The sequence below is a fragment of the Chelon labrosus genome (assembly GCF_963514085.1).
Source record: "Chelon labrosus genome assembly, chromosome: 17".
Classification (NCBI taxonomy): domain Eukaryota; kingdom Metazoa; phylum Chordata; class Actinopteri; order Mugiliformes; family Mugilidae; genus Chelon; species Chelon labrosus.
The window spans coordinates 2561749-2587107 of record NC_140350.1 but is presented as its reverse complement, the minus strand read 5'-3'; the positions used below and the strand labels follow the sequence as shown (position 1 = coordinate 2587107).

General features: G+C 39.7%; 2 protein-coding genes across 3 annotated transcripts in view; one reads left to right on the top strand and one right to left on the bottom strand.

The window, feature by feature from the left end:
* klhl13 (kelch-like family member 13) overlaps nt 1-14319 on the bottom strand; it is a 35782-nt gene extending 21463 nt beyond the window's left edge. The window contains exons 1-2 of one of the 2 annotated variants that reach the window (XM_084564664.1): nt 14271-14319; nt 12258-12329 (exon numbers count right to left, since the gene is read on the bottom strand). In XM_084564664.1, coding sequence (XP_084420790.1) covers nt 12258-12310 — 53 coding nt within the window. In that variant the 5' untranslated portion in view covers nt 12311-12329; nt 14271-14319. Of the gene's footprint in view, nt 1-12257; nt 12668-14270 lie in introns of those variants that run through there. The other variant, XM_084564663.1, reaches the window with a different exon arrangement.
* Nucleotides 14320-16775: 2456 nt separating this feature from the next.
* On the top strand, nt 16776-25299 carry wdr44 (WD repeat domain 44). The gene is made up of 20 exons (XM_084564654.1): nt 16776-17446; nt 18083-18116; nt 19232-19309; nt 19571-20168; nt 20647-20795; nt 20906-21001; nt 21110-21246; nt 21424-21507; nt 21611-21717; nt 22086-22237; nt 22316-22454; nt 22540-22604; nt 22694-22810; nt 22899-23021; nt 23133-23324; nt 23411-23512; nt 23620-23735; nt 23968-24095; nt 24184-24318; nt 24394-25299. Exons 1-20 carry the CDS (start codon nt 17376-17378, stop codon nt 24480-24482), a joined length of 2712 nt encoding a protein of 903 aa, XP_084420780.1. The 5' UTR covers nt 16776-17375; the 3' UTR covers nt 24483-25299.
* The last annotated feature ends 60 nt before the right edge of the window (nt 25300-25359 follow it).

Here is a 25359-nt window from a genome sequence, read left to right as displayed (position 1 = left end):
CTGCACAATGGGATTCAGTCCAGTACAAGGACCCTGCATTCCACTTTCATGATTGTTGAATTGACTTTAAGTCATAAATAAACATTTAGAAACACCTTCCAATATAATGCAACACAATACATGATTTCAATAGCCTCAGAAAATGCTGCAGCAACGGTACTATGATAGCAGCACTGTGAAATTTGCAGAGACAAAGTATACCATCACCTAAATTGTAGAGTTTATCTGTCATTTAAAACAACAGTTAGCATACTAAACTCTTCAATCAAATACCAACCCTTCAATGCTAAAGAAGGAACATAATCATAACATTATCCAATGGCTTAATGTTTTCTGGCACACAAACACTTTGTGTGCTTCTTTGTCTGCCCTGCAGCAACAGACAATTTTTTTTCTTCAACTCATCTGAAAAATCCACAGTTGAGGGGAAAATTTCTCTCCACATTTCAGAGAACTGGATGCAGTATTTGTTTGCCTTTCCACACACAATGAGAAACAGTGGGGCAAAGAAAAGGAGGCAGTGGTACAGCCTTAAAATTCTCCTCTCATACCGTCTCTTTTCCATCAAAGAGACCTTGGTGCATCTAGAATATGACAGAGGAGCTGGTGGATGGATTGCAGTCTGAAAACGCGAATATGATCATCACCATAACGACTACAGCCATCTTTACTGCGCGAATAGCCATAATCCGTTGAGTAGAATACTCCATTTTCAGATCAGTGTTTCAGTAAAAGGAAACAATCTCTTATTAGACTATTTCAAATATTTGTTTCTCATGTGTTTGACAAATTTAGTTTTCCCTGCCCATTCTGATTAAAACTGGAACATGCTTAATTAATAATGTGCAGACTTTGTATTTTAAAAGGAACATCATTGAACATGGAGATTTTAACCGAACAGAAATCTGAAAAACTAATAAGCACATTTGTGGCTCGCTCTGTCCAAGACAAACCTTTCATAATCTCCAGATAATTGCTTCAATCACTGCTACTAATGTTAGCAGTCTCTGCATGCAATAATGACTCCGTAATTACACTTTGATAATCAAAGAGCGCTTTGAGGTCAAGGCTTTTACATCAAAAGGGACTGGTACCTAAAATTAAGTTTCGCAACAGGTTTGCTTGTGGGTGGAGCAGAGAATCTGTCAATATGTGACATGCTTAGCTAAACACCAAATCAACCTGAAGGATGCTGCTAGAGGGAACTGACAAAGAGAAACACAAAACTTCAGCTAATATATGAAATAGCAAAGAAAGTTTGCATTAACTTATTTTTATTAGACCTACCTTTAAAATTTTCTGTTCTGTATTGCTATACCATGTAAGGAATTGTTTAGCATATGTAGCATATATAAAGTAGAGGACATGTGCTCTTGAACTGAATCCCAATTCTGAGCCAAAAGTCAAGAGATGTGTCAAAGGCAAATGAGAAGAGTCAGCATAATATTGTCTCTACTCAAATGAGAGGCATAGCTTTGCATACAAAGTAGCTTAATCTGTCTCCATCTAACACAAGGATGCACGATTAATCGCAGTTCCTGCCACAATTGTACGAGTCAGCAATATTGAAGTTGATTCCTATTTTTAATTCCCCTGCCTGTCCTGATGTTGTACACCTTCCATTACACAAAGCCTCTGAATGTGCGACTATGAAATAAGAGTAAAAGGTATTGGACAAACCTCCGTTTCAGACTGGCTACAGATTTGCTTTCCAATCCGTCTTTAAACCTGCAATAACACGTTGCTTTGGCCCAAAGTTTTCTCAGGGCTTGGCAGTTCAGGTTCTTCCAGTTGTAATGCACCTTCTCCCGCAGACAAGCAGTTCTGGTTGACCGTTTGGCGAAACTATACCCAACTTCATCAAAGTTCATCTCTGAGCAGGAAAGTGTGTGTACGCTTGTGAGATGAGCACAGATATGACAGTTTCACCTGACTGAACTCACTTCATGCTCTGCCAGCCAGCTGCCTGTGCCTCCCCTCTGGTATTTCAATGAAAATAAATTATCCCTGGGTGGCTGTTACTTTTTGTGCAACATAGCCACAAGTCATTTGGAATCTAATGTTCAATGTTACAGTAAAAAAGCTCCAAGACAATCTTCTAAAGTTTATAATTCATTAAGCAGCAGAGTGCATGTTTATTTGCTTTGTGTGAGTGGGAAGATGTACACATGATATCAAAACCGTTAGTGGCATGTGTTGCTCCAATGTCTAATGAAGGCGGACATTCAATATTCTGTGGTTCGCAAGCAAATACTTAAACAGACGCATTTAACTGGCTATGAACAGCACTGCAGTTTCAGCAACGGCATACTATTCCTGACCGTGTCCAATTAACACGTACATCATAGTGCGATATATCTGGTGAGACCCTTGAGAATGATTCCACCGTTTTATGTATTTTTAAAACAGAGAGAGAAAAAAAAAAAAAAAAGCCTTTTGTCAGTGGAAGTTGACATCAACGTCAGAGCAAATGGAAAATCTGCCATGCATAAACCCAGCTCTTATTTGGTTTGTTGTCAGCTGTCAAATAACTATGTTGCGATTATTTTAGAATAGATGAACTGTTTAACCGATTTTACAAATCACTGTAGGTCGGCCGTGATGTATGAATACTAATGGACCTTTTACTTCAGCAAAAATCCTCTTATAACTCTAGCACAAGGGATTTTAGCAGCGGCAGAAGGAACTGACGGCCACATGAGACATTTGAAGAATCTACATTTGCAAAAGTCTAACAGACTTTGAAAGCTCCACTTTTACTTAAAGTTGCATAATCTGGTCACCTTAATTACAGTCTCAACACTTGATATAATAGACACAATTTCTAAAGAAGAGCTTTCTCAGAGTTCGTAATTCATCTCATCTTCAGAAAGCCATGTTACGAGCAGCCAGTATATTAGTAAAGGTTTCATTTTTAATAATGATGCATTTCTTTCAAATGGAAAAAAGGAAAAAAATATAATTTGAAACAAGCATCATCAGTTACTTTTAGATTCTCGTGCCAATACAAAATACAAAATGTGTTTTCCTTCTTTTTTTTTTTTTTTTTTTTTTTTAATATTCTTCAAAGAGTTGATTTTCCAGTCATTTTGCGGAATTAGATAGTTGCCAAAAAGCGACACAAACACGGGGAGAGAGAAAAGGAGTATGACATGTGCTAAAGGTCCTTGACAGGAATCAAACAGGCGTTCCCGTGGTTAAGGCTGCTGTCTCACCATGATGTCTCCAAGAGGTGATTCCTGAAGACAGCAGTCACATACATTAAGTGCTTAGTGCTGAACGACCATAAGATAGGGGACGACATTTATTTCAAGGACTTTTTGTGGAAAGAAAGATAAACCCAAGGACTTCTTAATGAGCTGAAAATTATTTCAAAGGCCATACTGTCGGTGAACCTTAACAGGTCCTTGCTAGCATGAAATCTGCAATGCAGGGAATTCACTAGTCCATATATAGGTTATAGGGCGGTTTCAACACCGGAAAGAACGTAGTGCTAACATCTGATACATGCATTCTAAAAACTCACTCTCCTGTGTCCTCCATCACTCTGCTGCTTAGTACACAAAGACCAACCAACCAACCAGCACACCAAGTTAAAAACGTCTCCAAAGCCAAGCAGACAGAGGGCCTATAAAGAGTGACTTCTCCCTGACCACAGAGGAACCTATAATTGGGGACCCAATATCAGCCCGCTTAAAAGCAAAGCTTACTACATGTTTCAAAATAGTAAGTGGTCTGGCCACACTGGGCAGAGTAAGGTGGAGTCTCAACACTTGAATATAGTTCACTCGCCAGTGTGCGCACACCATCTACTATGGAGACATGCAATCTGCCATACACAGCCACTTAAGTAAACTTGATGGGCTCTTCCCTGCAACTTCACTGTAAGAGTTGTCACGGTCCTTCAAATGACATGGTGACACAGTAGTATGACGATCCTCTTCTTGCTTTTGTACAATGTCAAGTGATGAAAACAACGGTGTGTGTGTGCATAAGGCTTAAAGTCTGTGACAAGATCTATAGATTAATGTTGTAGCAGAAGGAGATACCAGCGCTTAGTGGCAATATACATTAGTGCCCTTTAATGCACTGACACTGTATGATTTATTTGTCTGTTTGAAATAATCTTAGCCAAAATGATACTGGTGGAAAAATGATGACCTATCAAGATGAATTATCCTGGAAAGTAATACAATTTAGTGTACCACCGAAAAAAGGAATCGCTAGCCAAGGAAATTCAAAATTATACTACACTGAAATGAGAGGTAAATTGCATACAAATATGACTAGTACCCAAATCATTTTTTTGTTGTGTGTGTTGCTGTGTTTTTAAGTTACTTCCCTTAATTCCAACATTTACTGACCACTTTACAAAAACAACTCATATTGCAGATGCTGTGGTACACCATTATGGAAGAAACTGAAAACACTAGATGGTCTGCAGTTTGATCTACAGACTGTCAAGAAGCAGGGACTGCGCTTGCCCATGAATTGCTACAACCATTGAGACGCCCTTGAGCAAGGCCCTCAACAGACTGATCCAGGGGAGATACTACAAATGGCATCTGAGCTTCCAGGTGTGACTGATTCACTGTCAATGAGGGACATTCAAGCTAAACTATCGTGGTTAAATAAAGTTTAAATCTATAATTACCAAGTCAACAGTGCCAATAGCAACTCAGTCATCATATAATTTCGTAAACAGACTACCAACACCATCTGATCGAGGCTTCTCTGGAGTTTGGGATTGTGAAGGCATTTGTTGTACAACACTAATGTACAAGCATTTACAGTAAGCCATGTTTTACATATCTTCTGTTTCACTATGGACATTTAAAGGAAACGCACAAGATTATTTTTTTTTTTTCCAGGGACGCAGTAATATTTAAAATACACAATTGTGTAAAACTATCAAAATTAAGCTCTAAGCCCTTGAGTAAAGCTACATAATAATTGGAAACTGCATTAATCCAATTTTGTAAAATTCCGTGCAAGTAAGCCCTGCTAGCCTCTCAAAATCCCTTTAGGCTATGACTTAGCCTGGGTTTCCTTGAAAACTCCGTTTGCCCCCTCTCAAAATTCTGGTACTCACTCAAGTCATGTCAACGTTCAAAAGTCAAAAAAGACACTTGTCTATTAAGACAGAGGTCTGGAAAAGGGGAAACGAGAGGATGGCGAGAGGCTGTATGAAGCACTCCCGTTCTACCCTTCCCCCTTCCTGAACAGTAGCAGATGACAATAGCTTCTAAACCAGGGCACGCCAGACATCCTGACAAAGGCAGACTCCTCCCAAGCTGCTGAGTCCCTGTTCCCAAATAAACATAGCCACAGGGAGAGGGCAAGAGTCAGGGATGTGGTGCTTGCCATGTCCAGACTAGCGGCAAAATTAGTCCTTTCACCTAAGAGCAAGGCACACCGCCAACGAACCATAAAATTCATGCTGGACAAGGCAAATCTCTTGAAACACTACGAGGCACAAACGCATTCTGCCTAATTAAGGATGCAACAAAAATAATGATGTCACACTAATTCACAAAATGAAATACATGAATAAATGTTAGAAACTGAGAAGCAAATCCATCGCCAAATGTTTTTCTACAATTGTATATTGCAAATGCCATTTAGGTTTTACTCACATGTAGGCAGGCGAAAGGGGTGAGGACCTGGATGTCTTAAGAACTGGCACTGGGAATTTCCAGCTGACAGGAGAACCGCTTTTCCATTTTAACGGCATGTTGTTGTCACCAGAATGGTGCTACAGCAATACCAACAGCAAAGACCATTTCCATGCAAAGGTTTCCAATGCAGTCTTCCATCCCACTCTGCCCACACCATTTAAGGGGGAGGGAGAGCAGCCGCGGCACCAGCAGCTACAGAAATACACTGGTAAAGCCAGTGCAGGCTACAGTCAGGGTTGTGACTTTAGCGGCAGCACTGAGAAGCCAATAGATTGCATCCACCACGACTACTTGCCCTGCTGCATTCACAGTCGTCTCGTGGTAGGAGGGGGAAGAAGCCCTGCCTTCCTATCACCCTTTCAGGGTCCGTGAATAGCCCAGTAGCTAAGCAACAGTGCCACCTTGTTAGGGGAGTTGTGATTACAGTGCTGGGCTTGCTATGCAAAGACGTGGATGGGAGAATAAAGAAAAGAGAAAGTCAAAGACAATTCAATTAAAAGGTGTCACATATAATTGTGTCACTAATAACCATCATGTACATATCTAGATTTGGTCCAACTGAAATTTACCCACCCATCTTCTATGTCAAGGTAACACTTCATACACCTGTCACGGGACAAGCCTTCCAGTCACCCAGATGTATATTGAATTGTCCCATTAAAATGCTTCAATGGGTCACAGTGGGACTTTTTTCTGAACAACTTGCATTCTCTTTTTTTAAAGGTTTTGCCTTACTAAATTCCCACTGATGAACACTTCCTTCGATTTAAAGGCAGCTGTGGCTCAGTAGGGACAGCAGTTGTCTGTGACCCACAGGGTTTGTGTGTTGATCCCTGCTACTTAGAATAACATGCCAAAGTGTCTTTGAGCAAAACACTGAACCCTGTGTTGCTTCCAGTGCTTGGCACTAGTCTGTGAATGTGTGTGCACTTGTGTGAACAAGTGGCTAAACATGTCACGGTGACTGCAAAGTGCCTTACCAATAGGTAGGCACTTTATATATTACGTTATAGGAATACTGGACCAACACCATAACAGAGAGAGGCCAAGACGTATTGTGATACAACATTGTGTATTATGCAGTACAACAACCTGCTGGTTGTGCTGCTGTGTACCACTGCAGCTACATAAAAGTAACTGAAATAGCTAGTTCACCTATACTTTGATAATTGATTCAACAAATTACTTTTTATATTGGTTGGACTAAACATTTTGAGCATACTGAAGCTACGGTATACCTAAATTCCTGTGCTGTATCGGTCATACTGATAAAAGCATCACTGGCTCAAGTGCTGTACAACAATGCTTTCTTGACGTTAACAGGAACAGTACCACACACCCATCGCATCATGGGTTCAACCGTTAATGCAGCAGAAGTCTGTGCAATATTCATTTCCACAGCTTGACTCAGCATAGCCAGGAAGTACACAGTGCATCATACGTCAAAACAAATTCTCGGTTTTGTACTAGTAGGCAGTGTATCTTCCTGGACCAACACACCAACTGTTAATATGGGCTGTGGAAAATCAGAATTTTTTATTTTTTTTTGCAATGAACCGAAAATGTATTGCAAAACCTTTCTCCTGGGAACTCAAAACTTAATAAGAGGCGATGCAAAAGCAGTATTGAAAAGAAATTGCTACCCTCATTTATCAAAAGTTTGTCTGCTAAATGTCAGGCCTGATCTTTAAAAACTGTCGGTACTGCTGGCTATATAAATATTGCCACAACTGCATGTTAATTTTTGATGGACATTAGACTACTTTATAAAGCAGGCACATGACTTTTAAGTCTGAAGGAATTATCTGTTTCACTGAAGACCCTTTCACATTTAGTGCTTTTATTCTGCTTCGTCATTCTTTGTAATATGGAGACACAATGGTGGGACAATGACTACATTGTGGACAATAATATTCCGCTAATAATCAGAACAAAAACGCTTCATGTGACCAGTTCAGTCAGAACATGCTAAGGGAATTTTCAATCAGACTGAGAGGGTTGGTGTAACCTGTTAATTATGCGTTGAATAGGAAAATATTAGTCACCATGTAAATATAACCATGTAAATCCTTTAATCAATAGGTTCTTTCTGGGTAGAACGAATACATTCTTTCTAAATATATTTTCTTCTAAGTGGGGGAACCATATGTAGGGAGAGAACCATGTGTGACAGCAAAACAGCAGGAGCAAAAGTTGTGTCTGAATGGATGAACGAAGGTGGAGTCGATGTGGCTAATAAAAACTATGGGTCTTGTTGCAGCTTTTTCTGTTGAATACAGTGTTGTGCAAGTTCACACTAAACAAGAACTAGTTCAAAGTTCAGTTCGCACAGATTAAAGTGAACTAGTTCAAGTTCATAGACTCCAGAATGAACAGTTCGCGTTCATTTTTTATTTTTTTATTTTATTTTTTTCAACTCCATGTATCGATTCAAATCCGACAGTGATGTGGTGGACGTCTGGACTTGTTTTTTTCAGACCTGGCAGGCACAATTTTCAGAAAAACGTGGCATTTTTCCCACCAGAATCTGTATTGCTTTTTTCAAACAACTCCTTCAAATGTTTCTGTGGATCAACTGCTACTGCGGTGCCGGAGGCGGCTTCTCTTTCAGTTGCACCAGCAATGCCGTTTCCCGTAAGTCGCACGTCGACTGACAGCTATCATAAAACTTTTTTCTTTTTTTTTTTTTCCCTGAACGAGGGTGAACGTCGTTATTTCTCTCCAGATTGAACGAAACTCGCGTCTACACCCACAGTTGGAAAAAGTGATGTGTTAAATACATTCTGACTGATGTTTTGGGGCATGTAAATGCATACATTGTATTGGATCCCTTTATTTAGCATCCTTGTAAAGATTTATGTAGAATTCTGATGGATTAAATAAATATGTAAGCAAGGCCATTGTTGTTGTCAAAGCTATGAAGTACCGACAGGAGTAGTATGGTGACTCTGTAATTGGCAAAGCAGAGTCCTTGATGACACCCGTGAAATGTATTCTTGGACACTAGGATGTCCACAAGTTAAATAAAACAGGTGGGCCAAGAACACATTTGCACATTTGGACTATACTTGGTCAGATCTGTACTTTGAACTAGAACAGTTCTTTGGCAGTGAGTGTTGACATTTTACAAGACTACAAGAACAGAGAGAGAATGGAAGGAGAGGCACAGGTTCCCTCTGGCCAACTGATTTTACAATAATGTAATTTTTTTTTAGAAAAACTGCATCATTGTCCCGTAGAATTTGTCCTTGTGTCAAATTTCCACTATTCTACACGGACCACTTTTTCAAAGATATTTCTGCAAAACTCTCATATCCGAGGAATCAAACCCAAACATGACCCAACCAGACAGTTTTCTCTTCTCTTTGACTATGAAAAACATGTAAAAGAATCTCTTTTACCAGCTAAAACCTTTATTAGTCCAAATGACAACCATGTGTAGTGGTTTGTAAAACTTCCAAACCGTAATGTTGGTATACAAGGCACCTGGAGAAGTTACATTACATTCTCAACATTTTGATCATGACCCTTCCGTCTTCTACCGCCTGCAGTGCTTGCCACATAGCAACCCTGCCATCATACCCAGCTAACACTGCAACTAGCAGAATGACCTTGCGTCTACAGCACGGGCAGCAGTTATATTCTGTCTCTTCTGTCAAAGCCTGAAGGCTTAAAGCTACACCGGCTATCCTCAGTTCTACTATTCTACACCACTCTACCCTGTTTGAAATAATTTTAGTAATAGCACCACAAAATTCCTACCCCTCTCAAGCTTGAAGGTTTTTATTCAAAATACATGTAGGGAAATGGATAACAAGGTGTATATCTTGTACACAATTCAATTAACAATGCAAACACAATAAACTGAGGGAGAACAGATGTCATGCTGTTTTATGACTCTTTCATTTAACTGAGCCAGCTAACAGGTTATTAATAGATTGTGCTGTGGAGAGGTAGTCTGCACCATGCCTCCACTGTCATTATTACAGCACTCTGCACTACAGAATGTGTTAAATGACTGTTCATCCAGTTGGTGACATGTGACAGACACAATTCAAGAAAAGGGGGATCTTTTTCAGAGGTGATCCACAACACTTGTAGAAACTGCTGCTAGACCACAGGGTTATGGATTTTCAAGTTCAATAAAACTGGTCACTGCAGTGTCTGCATTATAGATTTATCATTGCAGCCAGTGCAGACAAAGTGGTGCAAAATAGGACTGGGATCTTTGTGATTGGTCGAGAAGGGTAGAAATAAATTGCCATCGTCTACTGGGGTTCCAGAAACCACACTGTTATTATTCAGAGGTAATCTTGTAGTTTCTATAGAAAACTATATCACCGATCTTTAACACAGTTTAACTCTGTAGTGCATTAATCTAAAGTCCTGCAATGTAATATTTCCACAAAAAGAAACAGTTTAACAATGACGATTAAAAACATTTTTAAGCAAAGAAATCTTCTGGTTGCAGCTTCTCAAATGTAAATGTTTTTTCAGCTTTCTAAGACATTAGACTTACAAATAGCCACATGCAAGAATTTAGACCATCAGGAGAAACAACCATATACATTAGCAATGTTTTATATCATACTGTGGACACATTTTAATTTCAGAGATGTCATGTAATAACTACTGCCATAATGTGAAAGAGACTCAGACTTATTTTTGTCTTCTGTTATTATACCAACAGAAACTGAAAGAACAATTTTCATGTCTTCATTTCATAGGTAATTAACAAGCTCCCCAATCAAAGCTGACATTCAATAGTTGATTTTCTTGAGGTCACACGGAAGATGTTGATAATGTGAGATACACACACTAATTAGAGAACTAACTACAATTGCATAATTGAATCGACATTAATTACTCTGGGCTCCTTTGTAGCAAGTCAAGAAAAACTTTCCTTGCCCCATCCGTCAATTTCTTTCACACTGGAAGTCTAAGGTTATATACTGGCTAAAGATGTCCTGCAGTAAATCTACAAAAAGCGTGGAATTTTTACACTTGCATCTCTTTAATGCAGTTTCAACCAGGTACAAATGCTTTGAGTTGTCTGTACAAACAGCCAAGGAGAAAGTTTTCCCACATTCAGTCCTGAGCATTGTCTGGGGCTCCTCTTAGGGCCTGTTCAGACCTTGCATTAAGATCCACTCTGGGCGATCTGATTGCAAGTGACCAGCTTTAGGCAAGTATGTTCTGTCCACGCATTAACATGCGACTCCAAATGTGTCTCCAGATCCGATCCGAGTTTGGCGTTCTGTATGCAAATAAACACTGACATCATCTGGGGCGCAGCAGAATATTTTAACAGCTGATGTCTCTAATGGATCTCTACCACTGGTCCAGAAAGGAGAAAGGCGCCGTTTGTGTGTGTGCGCCACCGCTTTGGCACACACGTTAAGTTATTATTTATTGATCTCCACCCTGACGTTAGTTAGACCTGCACAAAACTCATAGTTTACGTATGCACTGTAATCTCTGATAAAGATAAAGAAAGACGCCAGGAAGTGAGGAAATACTTAACTACACACAGCTCCTCATACCTCAACATGACCGCATCAGTAATTAACATAATCAAACAACAATCACACCTGTGTACTCATATTAAATACTTCCATTACTTAGATCTATTTATTTTTTTTAGTTAATTAACGGTTAAAAGGACAGACTATTTTTCCTTTTCAGACGACCATTCATAACAATGGTCGTATGTTTTTGTCTGAATGAATGAGGCAAAGAATGAGTATGGGCACTCTTTAATGCGACTCAGGACGCATTGCATTCACACTACCAAAGGAACGTGGACACATGCGACCCAGACCTCCAAGCGGTCGGATCTCTCAAATGCGATCTTAATGTGTCCTGAGGGTGTTCACACATGTCTTTTACGTGATCGAGTCGACCAGATCAGATCTTAATGCACGATCTGAACTGGCCCATTAAGTCACGTTAGAGTAAGGTAAATCACTTGACTCCAAGTCGTAGAAGCATGGAATCGGCTCGTAAAAATGTTCTTTGCAATCACCAACACCGAATCCAGTTGTATATGCTATGACAGTATTTGTTTATCAAGGGCTGTGACAATAAGTCGAGGGTTGGGACAATACTGTTCAAACAGAATGACTGCTAGCAAATATTGACAAATTACCCAGTACAGTACACAGGACATTCAGGCATGGAAGGCTGCCACAAGTAAACGTAATTAATCTTTCAAGTCATTGGATGTCGATGCAGAGACACTCTTTGCAGTAGTACCGAGTCCTGGTCCACGTTTAACATAGGACTTCTGCTTTTCTTTCTTACAGTGTGATCAGGGATTAATCAATTAACACCTCTGATTCCAGGTAGAAGCTTTCTCCTGGCTAGAGAATGTTAATTACCGTGCGATACAGTTTAATCAATCCTTTGTCCGATGCTGCTTTTTTAAAATAAGTAAGTCTGTTTGTTATCTCTGTTCGTTAACCACAGCAGCATTTTTGGCAAGCTCTGTTAACTAAAAAATGAAACATCCTCAGTTACACTGCACCAATATTACACAGTGGCTAACAAAACAATGGCATATGAGACACTCACTCGTACCTGTCATGCAGTCCGATGGGCATCGTCTCCCCTCTGTGTACAGGGTGCTCCATACCCTCACCAAAACCACACCTCAAGAAAACACAGACAGATATCATTAGGTACACTTAAGAAAACAAATACATTCCAATATAACAGCTACGGTATGGTAAGGATGTGGTTTTCTGCATTTGTTTAAAATAACACATAAGATAAGAGATAAGATAGGACTTTATTCATCCCCGTGGGGAAATTAGGGTGTTACAGCGGCAGGAAACAACAGTGCAAGATGCAAAAAGATACAAACAAATAGAATACGGCAGACAAATATGTTATGTACAAAAAATATTTACATATTGCATCAGGTAAAAATTACAGTGGCTAGTCAGAAGTTGATACAACCAACTTGTGTAGATTGAGGGCTGAGGTGTTAAGGAGGTTAAATAGATATATTGACATTGACATTCATGAATAAAACAAACTTTAATTTGCACTTTAATTTTGGAGGCTGTGGTTCGTTGCAATGCCTCCAATTGTGTTGTATTTATTTAGATAAAATCGATTCAGCTAAAAAATTTACTAAAAAGAGGTTATCAAAATAATAGAAATACTTTTGTGTTTAATTCGATATAGATAAACAGCACCACAAACTACACCCTCCAAGATGATCACACAGTTGAATTATGTCGTTTCAATAAAAACTGAACATCAAGAGTCATGAAGGGGAATTTACTGCAGGAGTGTTATATTAGAATGGGTTTGTATTCGCTAGTGTAGCTAATGAACAGACAAGTGAATGTAGAACAAGAGGTTATATATGTAGACATTTTTATAACCTGATACTTCCTCTCCAAAAGATGCATAGAAAACAAATACATTTTTGTACTAGTGCTCACAACAAAAACTATTTAAAGACGCTTTTAAATATATAAATACAAACTTTAATGAATGTGTTTAGTGCATATTATCTACAGTTTCACACTAAATATGTTGTCTTATAAGAGCAGGGGAATACATAGTGAAGTGAATAAATGTGGCTGCTGGTTTATTTTGGATGTAAAACGTCCTACAGCAAGGTGAATGGGCGTTTCTTCCCCCCATCCCCTGTGGAAATGTTACAGTTGCATCATATTTCTAACTTGTTGCTTTACCCAGAAACTAGGCTAATTTGAAGCTAAAAATATCTTAAGTGTGTGTGTGTGTGTTACTTGACAGAACAAGCTTCAGCGTATTTTGAAGTGTTCTGTTAACGGTGTGCTCAAAATAGGGGCGGACAATCACTGATCGCGACTGGACGCTGTTACACACGTCAATTTCGATGCAACCAAAGTTTTCTGAGTAGTTATTGTTTGCTACCTGTTGTTGTGACATAGTGAAGTGACAGTATTTTGATCACACAAAACAGATGGAGGCGACGCAAAGTGTTGCAGCTCTCACACAGGCACGAGCCCGGAGAGGTTAGTCCTTTTAAAGCTAAAAGTGTGATAGCCGTACATGTAGGCAGAAGTCCACGGCGAGGCAGCTGTCTTGGCTGCTAGCAAATGTTTTATGATATCATCTTTAAAAAAAAAAAAACCCTTCGTCTATATTAACAGACTAAACAAGTGTTTTGTCACAAGAGGCGAGGCTGTCAAGTCGGTGCTAATGTTCTAGCCATGTTGACTCCACACTGTCTTACATCCCCAGTGGGAACAAGCTATGGCTAACCAGCTAAGCTAACCTTAACGTTAACACTGGCTAGCTTAAAATAACATTGGGGTAGGGCAGTCGATTATATAGCAGCCAAGTTGGTAATTGTTATGCATTAACCGCTAGCTACGTTAACTTATCTAACGATGGCATACACGGCCACGGTGTTAATAAGAGTTACTTGGATTAGTTATTAGTTGGTGTGGTGGGTTGGTTGATTTGCCACCACCAACAGATGCCTCTACCCAACTGTCAGCCTCGTCTTTATTGAGCTTAATATAATATTCCAATCACTGTATGTATCTTAAATATACTCTCTAAACTTTTAAATGACAGATTCCATACCTTCAACGACGAGATAACGTTAACTAGCGTCCTTGTTTTCCTTCCAAGCCCTCAAATCCACTTATACCCACCGGAGACGCCTTCCATGTTTTATATCCAATGAGGTTGTCGCTTACTAGGAGAGCCGGAGCATCCAAACTTTCTATTGGTGGAAGAGTATGGCAATCTTCTCTCATTGGCTCAAAACTTCCGTTACTAAATAAAGTGGTTTTTAAGAAGGGTCCCTTTTATTTGAAGCACTTGGAGACTGACATGTGTGCACTGCTTTCCTCTGTTCTAACTCTCAAAATTTTGGAGAAGGCAATTACATTGATTGTGTCTTCGAAACATGTGAAAAAGGCTTCTTTAAGAGGACATACAGAGCATGACTGATGCAAAAAGAAAAGAGCATCTGGTTCTATGCATGGGCGTAAATTTCACAGAAGCAGAAGTATGAATATAAGTTGAATATAAATGAAGTGGAAATTTCTCGATGAGGCAATGAGATGCTATTCTTGTTCAAGCAAATTATTTAATTGTACATTAACAGCAAGGTGGATGTGGCTGCTGGCCAAATTGAGCTCCAGCCTACTCACTTAATTACTTAATTCAGAAATATATAATAATATATAATAATAATAATATATATAATATACATATATATATACAGTGCAATCTGCACACACATATGTATATGTTTGTATAATAACTATGAAATTCAAGTTGAAATTGCTTTTCCAATTTCACTTGGTGCAACTCCTATTGGAGTTTGTTTTTTTATTCATGATATTCATGAATGTCAATATGTATATTTAACCTCCTTACCACATCAACCCTCAATCTACACAAATTGGTTGTTTCAACTTCTGATTAGCCACTGAAAACCTGATGCAATACGTAAATATTTTTTGTACCATAACATATTTGTCTGCCTTATTCTATTTTTTGTATCTTTTTTGTATCTTGCACTGTTGTTCCCTGCCACTGTTACACCCTAATTTCCCCACAGGGATGAATAAAATCCTATCTTATCTTATCTTTTATTGACTGGCCTGACCATAGTATGTATACATATAGTATGCATATATATACTGTATATCATTGTCACCTTCAGAGTTGGGTGACAATTGGGGAGTTCATGAAAACTTATGGTAACTTAATATCTAGTTTGAGGGTTATCTCTCAGATTTTTATCCTTAGGGACAGCCTCGCAAACAATGACTTAAAAGTGTTCCCCATAAAATGCTGTAGTATTGACAGACATCATTTGAAAATCCTACTATTAAATGAAAAAGATGAGGAACAGATAGTTCACGAGACAACTTTATACATTCATTCATTCATTCATCTTCTGTAACCGCTTGTCCTGTGAAGGGTTGCGGGGGCACTGGAGCCTATCCCAGCTGTCATCGGATGAGAGGCGGGGTACACCCTGGACAGGTCTCCAGTCTATCACAGGGCTAACACAGAGAGACAGACAACCATTCACACTCACATGCACACCTACGGCTAATTTAGAATCACCAATGAACTTAACAAGCATGTCTTTGGACAGTGGGAGGAAGCTGGAGTACCTGGAGAGAATCCATGCAGACACAGGGAGAACATGCAAACTCCACACAGAAAGGCCCCAGTCAGCCTGGACTGAACCATCCTGCTGTGAGGCATCAGTGCTAACCACCACACCACTGTGCCGCCCACCAACTTCATACACTGACCATAAAATTAAATATGAAACCATCTTGTGAAGGGAACACCCCAGCCATGAAAAAGCTTCCAGTCACACATGTCTATAATTATTTTTTCAATATTCACCTCATGAATGTCTGGAACTATAGTCTACAGTTACAATATGACCAAAACAAGATAATGTATGCATCAATTAAAATGCACTGAGCCTCTTTCCATAATCACTTTTTCTGCCACCTCCACCCATTTGTGCTCTCAGTCATCAGTTTAATTGCCAGCTTATTATTAATCAGCTGGTGCACTGATCTGGAACACAGAGTGCCTTGATTGAATAGAATAACAGACTTCAAATGCAAAGTCAAGTTTGTCCAGCTATAGTCTGTTCTACTGCACTTAATTAAGATAGCCTGTGTCAAAGGATAAGTTGGAACTGTAGCTGCTATGCACATGTTTTATCAGCTTAATGTTACCCCATGTGTTGCACTCTGTCGGGTATACCTTAGAATTTAATTACACGTTCTATTATAAATAATGTGTCATATAAGAGAAGATTTAATTAGGCAGTGTTTGAACTGTGAAATAACACAGTGTTCAGGAAGAATAATGGAAGACAAATTTACCCAAGGGAAGGTATAGGTATAGAGAAACGGATGAAAGTGGATTAATAAATGTATAGCCAGATCCACCACCATGGATCCTCTCATTAGTAGCTTTACATATCCTGGCCACATTTCTTTAGTAACCAAATCTATGAGATCCTTATCAAAGAATAATAATACAAATAATATGTATGCCAATATTTGCTTTAAAAATTAACTCTCCTGTCTATTCCTTCTTATGTATTCACCATCCCATGGCACATGACAGCCCAGGCCGAGGTTCTCCATCCTCTTGCTGATGTTTAAAAAGTCCAGTAGGGGTCAGTCATGTGTCAAAAGCATCATAACAGTGAAGTAGAAGAAGAGGGCGCCTGTGCCCCGCCCTTTGACTCACCTCGCTAAGATGTATTTTTTTTGTGTGTTAGTTGTTTGTTTATGACAGGGCTTTTAGCTTGACAGCTGATCAAGTGCTGCTTTAAATCGCACTTTTTCGGCGTCTGTTATCATGGTCGACACTGTGCTGCTGTGAACGTGAGACAGATTTAAAAGAAGTAGAGAGCTAGCGAGCATTAGGTGCTGCTTAGCGGTACGTCCAGATTATATTTGTTAGCCTTGGAGTTGGTTAGCATAGTGTAACGTTATGGCGTGACGTTGAACAGGAAAGTGGTAGTTGACGACGCCTGGGTCAAGCCTTTGAAAGTATACACTTAATATAGAGTTGGTAGTATATCGCGAGACAAGCGCATATGCATAACAGTTAAATAATTCACAGGTTAGGCTTTTACACAGCTGCCTGGCGACTAAATTGGACTAGCTAGCGAGCTAATTTGACGTTAGCATGGCGTCTGACACAAGTGACAACGATGAATTCTATGATGCTGCAGAGGACGTTAATGTCACTCCAAAAGAGTAAGAGAACACCTTTTGATTGTTATACGTTTGATAGGGTGACATATGCAGACGTTTTCTGCTTGTTTTATCTTGTGCCAAGTGTTAACCCAGTGTGGTGATGACCGCTAACGTTAAATATGCAAATAAATGCTCATATTCAGGCAAGATGCTGCTCAGTCTGTTTTGATTTTTAAATAACTGAAGTACATTGTACAATGGCATACTTTAGTGTACTAGATTTTTGATGTTAATAGAGAGTCTAACACAAACACACAGGTCACATGATGATATCCCTTAGGAGTAGGACAAGGTTTGGACGTAGGAACAGGTTTCTTAAGAAAACTGAAACTAGACGGAAATAGTTTGCATTCAAAACACTGTTTGTTGTAACACCTATCATTTTGGGCAAAACAGGAAAAACGCCAATTTAAAGTAAAGTCTTCATAGGATGGGTCAGTTTACACAGCATAATGCTGTATCCAAGTATTTTACATGCACTGACATAATTACAAGTGTCTGCTGGTCTACACCCTAAGTGCTTGTGTGACCCATAAATGAAAGCAAATTTGCTATGAATTATATTTGTGATAGGAGGTTGTGTTTTATAGAGTGGCTTTCTCTGTGTTTTTGAACTTTGTCTGTTTGTGTTTTTAGGTCACCTGCAAAGTTTGTCATTCCTTCTCCTAAGGTATGTTTATTTAAACCCAGGCACTGTTGAATCAAGGCCGGCTGGGCTGTTGGAAGGATTATTTTTTCTTTTAGTTGCCTTGAAAATAGTTGATGTGCAGTAACTATTACATAGGGCTGGAGTTCAGTATTTTACTTTTGAATTATTTTTTCAATTTACTGAAGATAATTTTAGTAGTTCTTCCTGATGTGTAGATTTCACCTGGTTGCAGCCAAAGCTGTCTGCAACAGCTGTCATACAGTTCCTTTCATTTCAGTAGACTTAAAGAGTTAAATAGTAATTGTTGGCCTGTGTAAAATTTTAGACACCCATACTGGTTAGTAATTATGGTGTACTTTGAGGTGTGCTTTGGACCGGCCTTTCCAGTTTCACTTTTGTGACTGACTACATAACATTTGCACCCAGGGTTTGGGATCCGCTCTTCATTTTCCAAAAGTAGACACATTGTTGTTTTCTTTAACTGCTGCTCATTTTTTTTTTCTCTATAACTTTAGTTATTTTTGTGACAAAAGAGCTGAAGTGTAACTCAACACTTGCTTATTGACTTTTCTGTTGAGGTCAAAGGTATGGGTTGTTGTTTGTTTGTTTTTTCCATGTAGACCTTGTTTGTGAATAGGTCCTGCACCATGGAACAGTGCACCATGACTCCTGTGTTAGCTAAATCTTTCTCAGAGTCAAATGGGAGTTCTGCTTTCCTTTCTGTCCAGCAGACGTAGAGGTTTATGTGAAAGTTTTCTTGGCTGTCCACATCTTGTTTTGACTTTCACAGTTCCTCTAAGCTGCCGTTTTTAAACAACAGTTTGCACCATGAAATTGCAAGTTAAAAGCACTGTGATCTTTTTTTATATATAGCCTTTATATCCTTCCCCATTAATTTGACTTTTTTCTCATAGATTTTTCTGTTAGTCGGTTTCTTAGTTATTGAGTGTTACCACAAAGTTCGAAGAGTCAGACTTTGTAAATCAGTGGCACTGTCATCAATTGACATTACGTAAGAACTTATTTAAAGAGAATGGTGTGCAAACTTTTGGATATTCCACAAATGCCAATTTACAACATATTTCTTTTGTGAGATTCTGATCATCTAATAAAGTTTTTTATTGTTTTATGAAAAGCTTTCGCAGAGATCCGCAAACGCTGTGCAAGATGTGAGCTGTGCTGCGTCTGAGAGTCAGCAAGATGATTCCCTTCAGGTAATTTCTCTGTTCTTGTGAATTATTCCACAAATTGGATATAATGGAAATCCATAATATTTGTTGTATACTCCACTTGTTTTTGTTGTTCAACAAATGTGTAAGTTAGTGTGGGTCTGCTAGAGACCAGGGGTCAAACTGAGCCAACATCTATGACTGTATATTGTAGGAATTGCATATTTTGTACCATCCAGTTTTAATTTGAGTGTCACACTTGCTGTATTAGCTGTAAAATTAACTCTTATTTTCTCTCCCTCTTAGATTATAGACAGCATCATTGAGGAGAGTCAAAAGGGAAATGGTGGTGATGGTGAGGTGCTATTAGATCAGCTACATGTTAATGCAAGAGCGGAACTAGAGGAAAAGAATAATGCTGAGGGAGTTCCTGTGGAGCCAGCAGCATCAGCTGTTGAACTTGTCAAGAAGTCGGAGGGACAACAGGAAAATGTAGTAACAAATGGAGAGTGCTCTATACCTGGTCCTGAGTCCGCAGAGCTACCAGGGCCATCAGCTGCGTCATCAGAAAGGGTTCAGCCGCCAGACATCACCAGCACCATAACACAGAGTCAGTCCGAGGGGGCTGTTGCGGTGGCAGAAGGCAAGCAGGAGCAGAGACCTGCAGACATCTTAGATCAAGTTTCCTTGACAGACAGGCCGACTGACTCGGACTCCTCTGGGCCTTCGAAACCTCCACGACAATTCACAGTGGAACCAGACATTGTAGCCAGCACAAAGAAGCCTCCTCCTTCACGCCCACCTCCTCCAAGCGGAGGTCCTCCACCAAGACCTCCTCCACCTTCCTGGCAGAGCTTACCCTCCAAGAAATCACAGGAGTGTCTGAGGCCAAGTGGACTGGAAGGTAGAGAAAACAGCTTTATTAATCCAAAGTGTGTTTTGAAATGTTCAACTAAACATTAAAACAACAGTTTTGGCCCTGATTTAATTGCAGCGGGCTTTGCAAACCCTGAGTGAATGAAGGACAGGCCTTAAGTCTGTGTTAAACTGGATTGAATAAAACACAAAAGTGTTTATTATTTAGTCTAACCCACTGACTAAGATGTCAAAATAATAAAAGCATGTGTCAGTACAACACAATACAATTCAATAGTGCTACAAGCCACAGACTCTAAAATGAAAACACTGTTGAATCAATAGCTCTCTTAAATATTAAAAAAGAAAGAAAGAAAAAGTGCAGGGCTGTTAGATTAGAAGGCCTTCGTTTTCAGTAGTCTGACCAAAGTCGGCCAAACCTGAAGTTGCTTCCACCTGCATGGCAGCTTCCACCATTTGGATGAGCAGTTTTTCAGAGACTTGTGTTTTGTTGTTTGGTTGTCCAGTGTCTGGAGTCAGTCCAATCAGTAGCGATCCCCTGGAGCCCTGTGGCCTGGTGTCTCCTAGCAGCACAGTGAGGAGTCTAACCAAAGAGCTACAGCATTCCTTGGATCTGGCCAGTGCCACTAGTGGGGACAAGGTGGTAACAGCCAAGGTCAGTATGGCTGTGGACCTGGTGCTCATCCAGAATGTCTCAAAAATGAAATATTATATGGTGTAGCAGTTTGTAGTTTATCTGTTTCACCTCTGTTTGCTTTTTTTAAGGAAAATGAGGACGAACAGGCCTCATCTCAGGGTGGAGGACAAACTCCAGGTCCTCAGCGCCCACGTTCCAACTCTGGTAGAGAACTGACAGATGAAGTAAGAGTTTTTTTTAATACTTGACATTAACTCAAACCTAACCCCACGGACATTCTTTGACCAATCTTCTAAGCAACAACAACATACTTGTGTGCCATCATAAAACAGGAAATCTTGGCCAGTGTGATGATCAAGAATTTAGACACAGGGGAAGAGATTCCTCTCATTCAGGCAGAGGAGAAGCTTCCTGCGGGGATCAACCCTCTTACTCTGCACATAATGAGGAGGACCAAGGAATACATTACGTAAGCAGAAAAGCTCTTTTTCTGTATTAACTGCTGTATTAATACATTAAATTTAGCACAAAAAAGATTGCACTAAATCCAGACGATCAAATGAGGCTTCTGGGAATTTGCTTGTCACATAAAAACACATGGTACATTATTAGAGGAAGTGGATATGTTTTTATTTTTCCTTCCCAGTAACGATGCAGCACAGTCAGATGATGATGACAAGCCTCAGGCTTCACTGACGGACACAGATGGAGGAAAACTGAAACAGAAAACGTAAGGATCAGTGACTTCTCGTAGACTTGCTGGAGCTGATTTCCTTTCCTGTTTAATCACAAGAGCTAATATAAACAAAATGTTGGCTTTTATTCCTAACCAGAACCCAGTTAAAAAAATTCCTGGGCAAGTCTGTGAAGAAGGCCAAGCATCTAGCAGAGGAGTACGGGGAGAAGGCAGTCAACAAAGTGAAAAGTGTGCGCGATGAAGGTAAAAGAATAAAAACATGGTCATTAGAAACATTTGTGCAGATGTAACTGTAATTCTTTTAAATAGATAGTGTTTTTTATATTAACATTACAAGATACATTTCATAAAGTGGTTATTTGTAATATTACTTTGAAGCTCCAACAAGATGATGTGCACAAATAAGCTCAAGCAGGAAAAAGAGATTTTCTAAGTCTTCGCACATATCGCTTAATGAGGAATTTAATATGAGACGTTTCACTGTTTGATCTATTGGATCCAAAACATGCTCTAGAATATCATTTAAATTTTCACCATTTGGATTTCCTAATGTCTGAAATAATGCTGCTGCTGCTGCAGTGGCTCTGATAATCTGTTTTGGGTGCTCTCAGTGTTCCACACAGATCAGGATGATCCGTCATCAAGCGACGATGAGGGCATGCCTTACACCAGGCCTGCAAAGTTTAAGGCAGCGCATAGCTTCAAGGGTCCCTTTGACTTCGATCAGATCAAGGTTGTACAGGACCTGAGTGGAGAGCACATGGTAAGAAGATCTTAGTTTTGAAGTTCAGGCTTTTTAGCAGCGAATGCTTGTCTGACAGCATCTTTGTCTTTTCCTCAGGGGGCCGTTTGGACGATGAAGTTCTCTCATTGCGGAAGACTGCTGGCAACGGCTGGCCAGGATAATGTGGTTCGCATCTGGGTCTTAAAGATTGCCTTTGACTACTTCAATAACATGAGATTGAAGTACAACACTGAAGGTAACATTAATAGCAACTAACGTGTGTTGTTTGATTTGCCCAGCCTTTGGTTGCAGTAATAATATTTTGGCTTTGACTTCTCCAGGTCGAGTTTCACCTTCTCCTTCTCAGGAAAGTTTATGCTCCTCTAAATCTGACACAGATCCTGGGGTGAGTGAAATAAACACTTGTTTGTAGATGTATTGCAGGGGTTGTGTATTTTAGATGACTGAGACTAAGTGACTTCACTCATATCCTAGGCAAGTTGTATTCCAGAAGACCCAGACACTGAAGACAGAAATGCCCCTTTCCGTCAAGTCCCCTTCTGCAAGTACAAAGGTCACACAGCTGATCTGTTGGACTTGTCCTGGTCGAAGGTGATTGTCTTTCCTTTACATATTCTAGACCCCGACATTACCGTGTGTCTCTCTCTCGTCTCACTTTTCTATTTTTGTGTCAATGTAGAACTTTTTCCTGCTCTCTTCTTCCATGGATAAAACAGTCAGATTATGGCACATATCCAGGAGGGAGTGTCTCTGTTGCTTTCAGCACATCGATTTTGTCACAGCCATTGCTTTCCATCCCAGAGTAAGCTGAGTCACCTTGCATTAAGTCTCTCGGCACAAATCACACGCCTATTAATTTTGGCTCCCAGACTGTATTTATAGTAACGTTCTTTTTTTTCATCTTGCTTCCAAGGATGACAGATACTTTTTAAGCGGCTCTCTGGATGGAAAGCTACGGCTCTGGAACATTCCAGACAAGAAGGTGGCACTGTGGAACGAGGTGGACGGCCAGACACGGCTCATCACTGCTGCCAACTTCTGCCAAAATGGGAAGTATGCCGTCATTGGCACCTATGATGGCCGTTGCATCTTCTATGACACAGAGGTATAGGTTTTGCAGTACATGTTATATTGTCATTGTTATCAATATTGTGACATTCAATTGTAACCAAATGTCTTCACATTTGTTAGCGTCTGAAATACCACACTCAAATTCATGTGAGATCCACCAGAGGTAGGAACAAAGTTGGACGAAAAATTACTGGCATTGAACCTCTGCCTGGAGAGAATAAGGTAATATCTGGCCTCACTACACTTACATATACCGAAGATTATATGTCCTGTTAATGAGGAATGCCAGTCAGACTTGTGAAATGTCAAAACCCACCCCCCGCCCACAGATTTTAGTGACCTCAAATGATTCCCGCATTCGCCTTTATGACCTGAGGGACTTGTCTCTATCCATGAAATACAAGGGTTACGTCAACAGCAGCAGTCAGATCAAGGCAAGCTTCAGGTGAGGATGCTCCACTTTCATACACTAATGGCTTGAACATTTCAGACATTAAACTTGGTAATCTTTCACCATGAACTGCCATTAAGCAAAGTATTATTGGCTAAATTCATAGCATTAAACACAACCTTGGGCTTTTTCTTAACTGTAAAAAAAAATAAATAAATAAATAAAAAGACAGTCATGTCTGACACTTTGTGCAAAACTAATCTATTTTGGAATTGTCTTCCTATAGCCATGACTATTCCTTCATAGTCAGCGGCTCAGAGGATAAGTATGTGTACATCTGGAGCACTTACCATGACCTGAGCAAATTCACATCTGTAAGACGGGACCGCAATGATTTCTGGGAAGGGATTAAAGGTAACTATGCCATGTTTAAATTTAAGTACTAGTCCATTTACCTTATTCTCTGTGTCGGACAGTTTCTAGCGCTCCATTTGTCTTTCAGCACACAACGCAGTGGTCACCTCAGCCGTTTTTGCGCCGCACCCAGGTCTTATTGTTCCACAAGAAGCAGGAGCAGAGAAACCAGAAGCAGAGTGTAAAAGCCTGGACTCCACAGACTCTGAAACAATACCCTCAGGTGTGTCCTCTTAAATTCATTTATGGATGGATTGTAGATTGTCATGTCGGTGCTATAAATTTTCTTTCTTTGCAGGAGCCCTAAAGACAGACCACACAGAAGTTCTTCTATCTGCTGACTTCACTGGAGCTATCAAAGTTTTTATCAATGTAAAAAAGTACTGAGCACTTCAGAGGCTTTACATTTACGCTTAGGCCCGTCAGTCAGAGACAAGTCCTAAAGATGGAGGACAACGTGTTAGAAGCCTTCTGAGGTCACCCAACTACCTAATGGTTATTGAGACAAAGCTGTCTGTAGCTGCTTCAGGAGAACTGGGACCCTAAATATGAGATGGGGGAATGGGGTGGAAGGAATGTACAAGGTGAGATTTCCTGTCACAATTCTATTTTTTAATCTTTCATACCAAGCAACTGTGAACGGTTTGGCCAGGTGTGTGTGTGGTTCGATCATCTGTTCAGGTGTGTGTACATTTAAGGCTGAAAGATCAACACTGAATATAGTTAGGCTATTTTAACAGGTTGGGCACCTTAATAGCATATTTGGCCTCAACATTTCAGTAAAGTTCTCCTAAGAGAAGCAAGGCACTGTCTAATTTCAGTCAAATTTTAATGTCTTCTGTAAAGATCTGTAACCATTTGTCTCACAATCGAGGTGGATTGAAAGGTCTGTAAAACTACACTGCTTTTCTAAATCCCGCTTCTAAAGCTTTCCACTAAAATATACTCAACATTTCAGCTTAAAACTGTTAATTCACAGTGCAGGAGATCTGTATGCAGTTACTAATGTTTAGGGCTGGGTATCTCTTAATTTTTTTTCAAAAACAATACTGGCTCTTAAGTACTTTTGATACATTTCTTTGTTCAATGAAAGCACATTTCATTATATAAAATAGAACTGTAAATTTCCTGTGTAACATTGCACACTTAATGCTTTTGTAAACAAAAATGCTCTATTACTTTCCTCAATAAAAACTCAAACTAGAAGGATACTTGTTGAAGTTATTGCCAATCATGTCCTCCACACACATTCATCAACAACAGT

Coding starts and splice junctions, on each gene's coding strand:
- wdr44 (XM_084564654.1), top strand. CDS start 17,376: ATGGCGTCTGACACAAGTGACAACGATGAATTCTATGATGCTGCAGAG. Junction 21,002..21,109: donor GTAGAGAACTGACAGATGAA/GTAAGAGTTTTT, acceptor ATCATAAAACAG/GAAATCTTGGCCAGTGTGAT. Junction 22,455..22,539: donor ATTGAAGTACAACACTGAAG/GTAACATTAATA, acceptor TGACTTCTCCAG/GTCGAGTTTCACCTTCTCCT.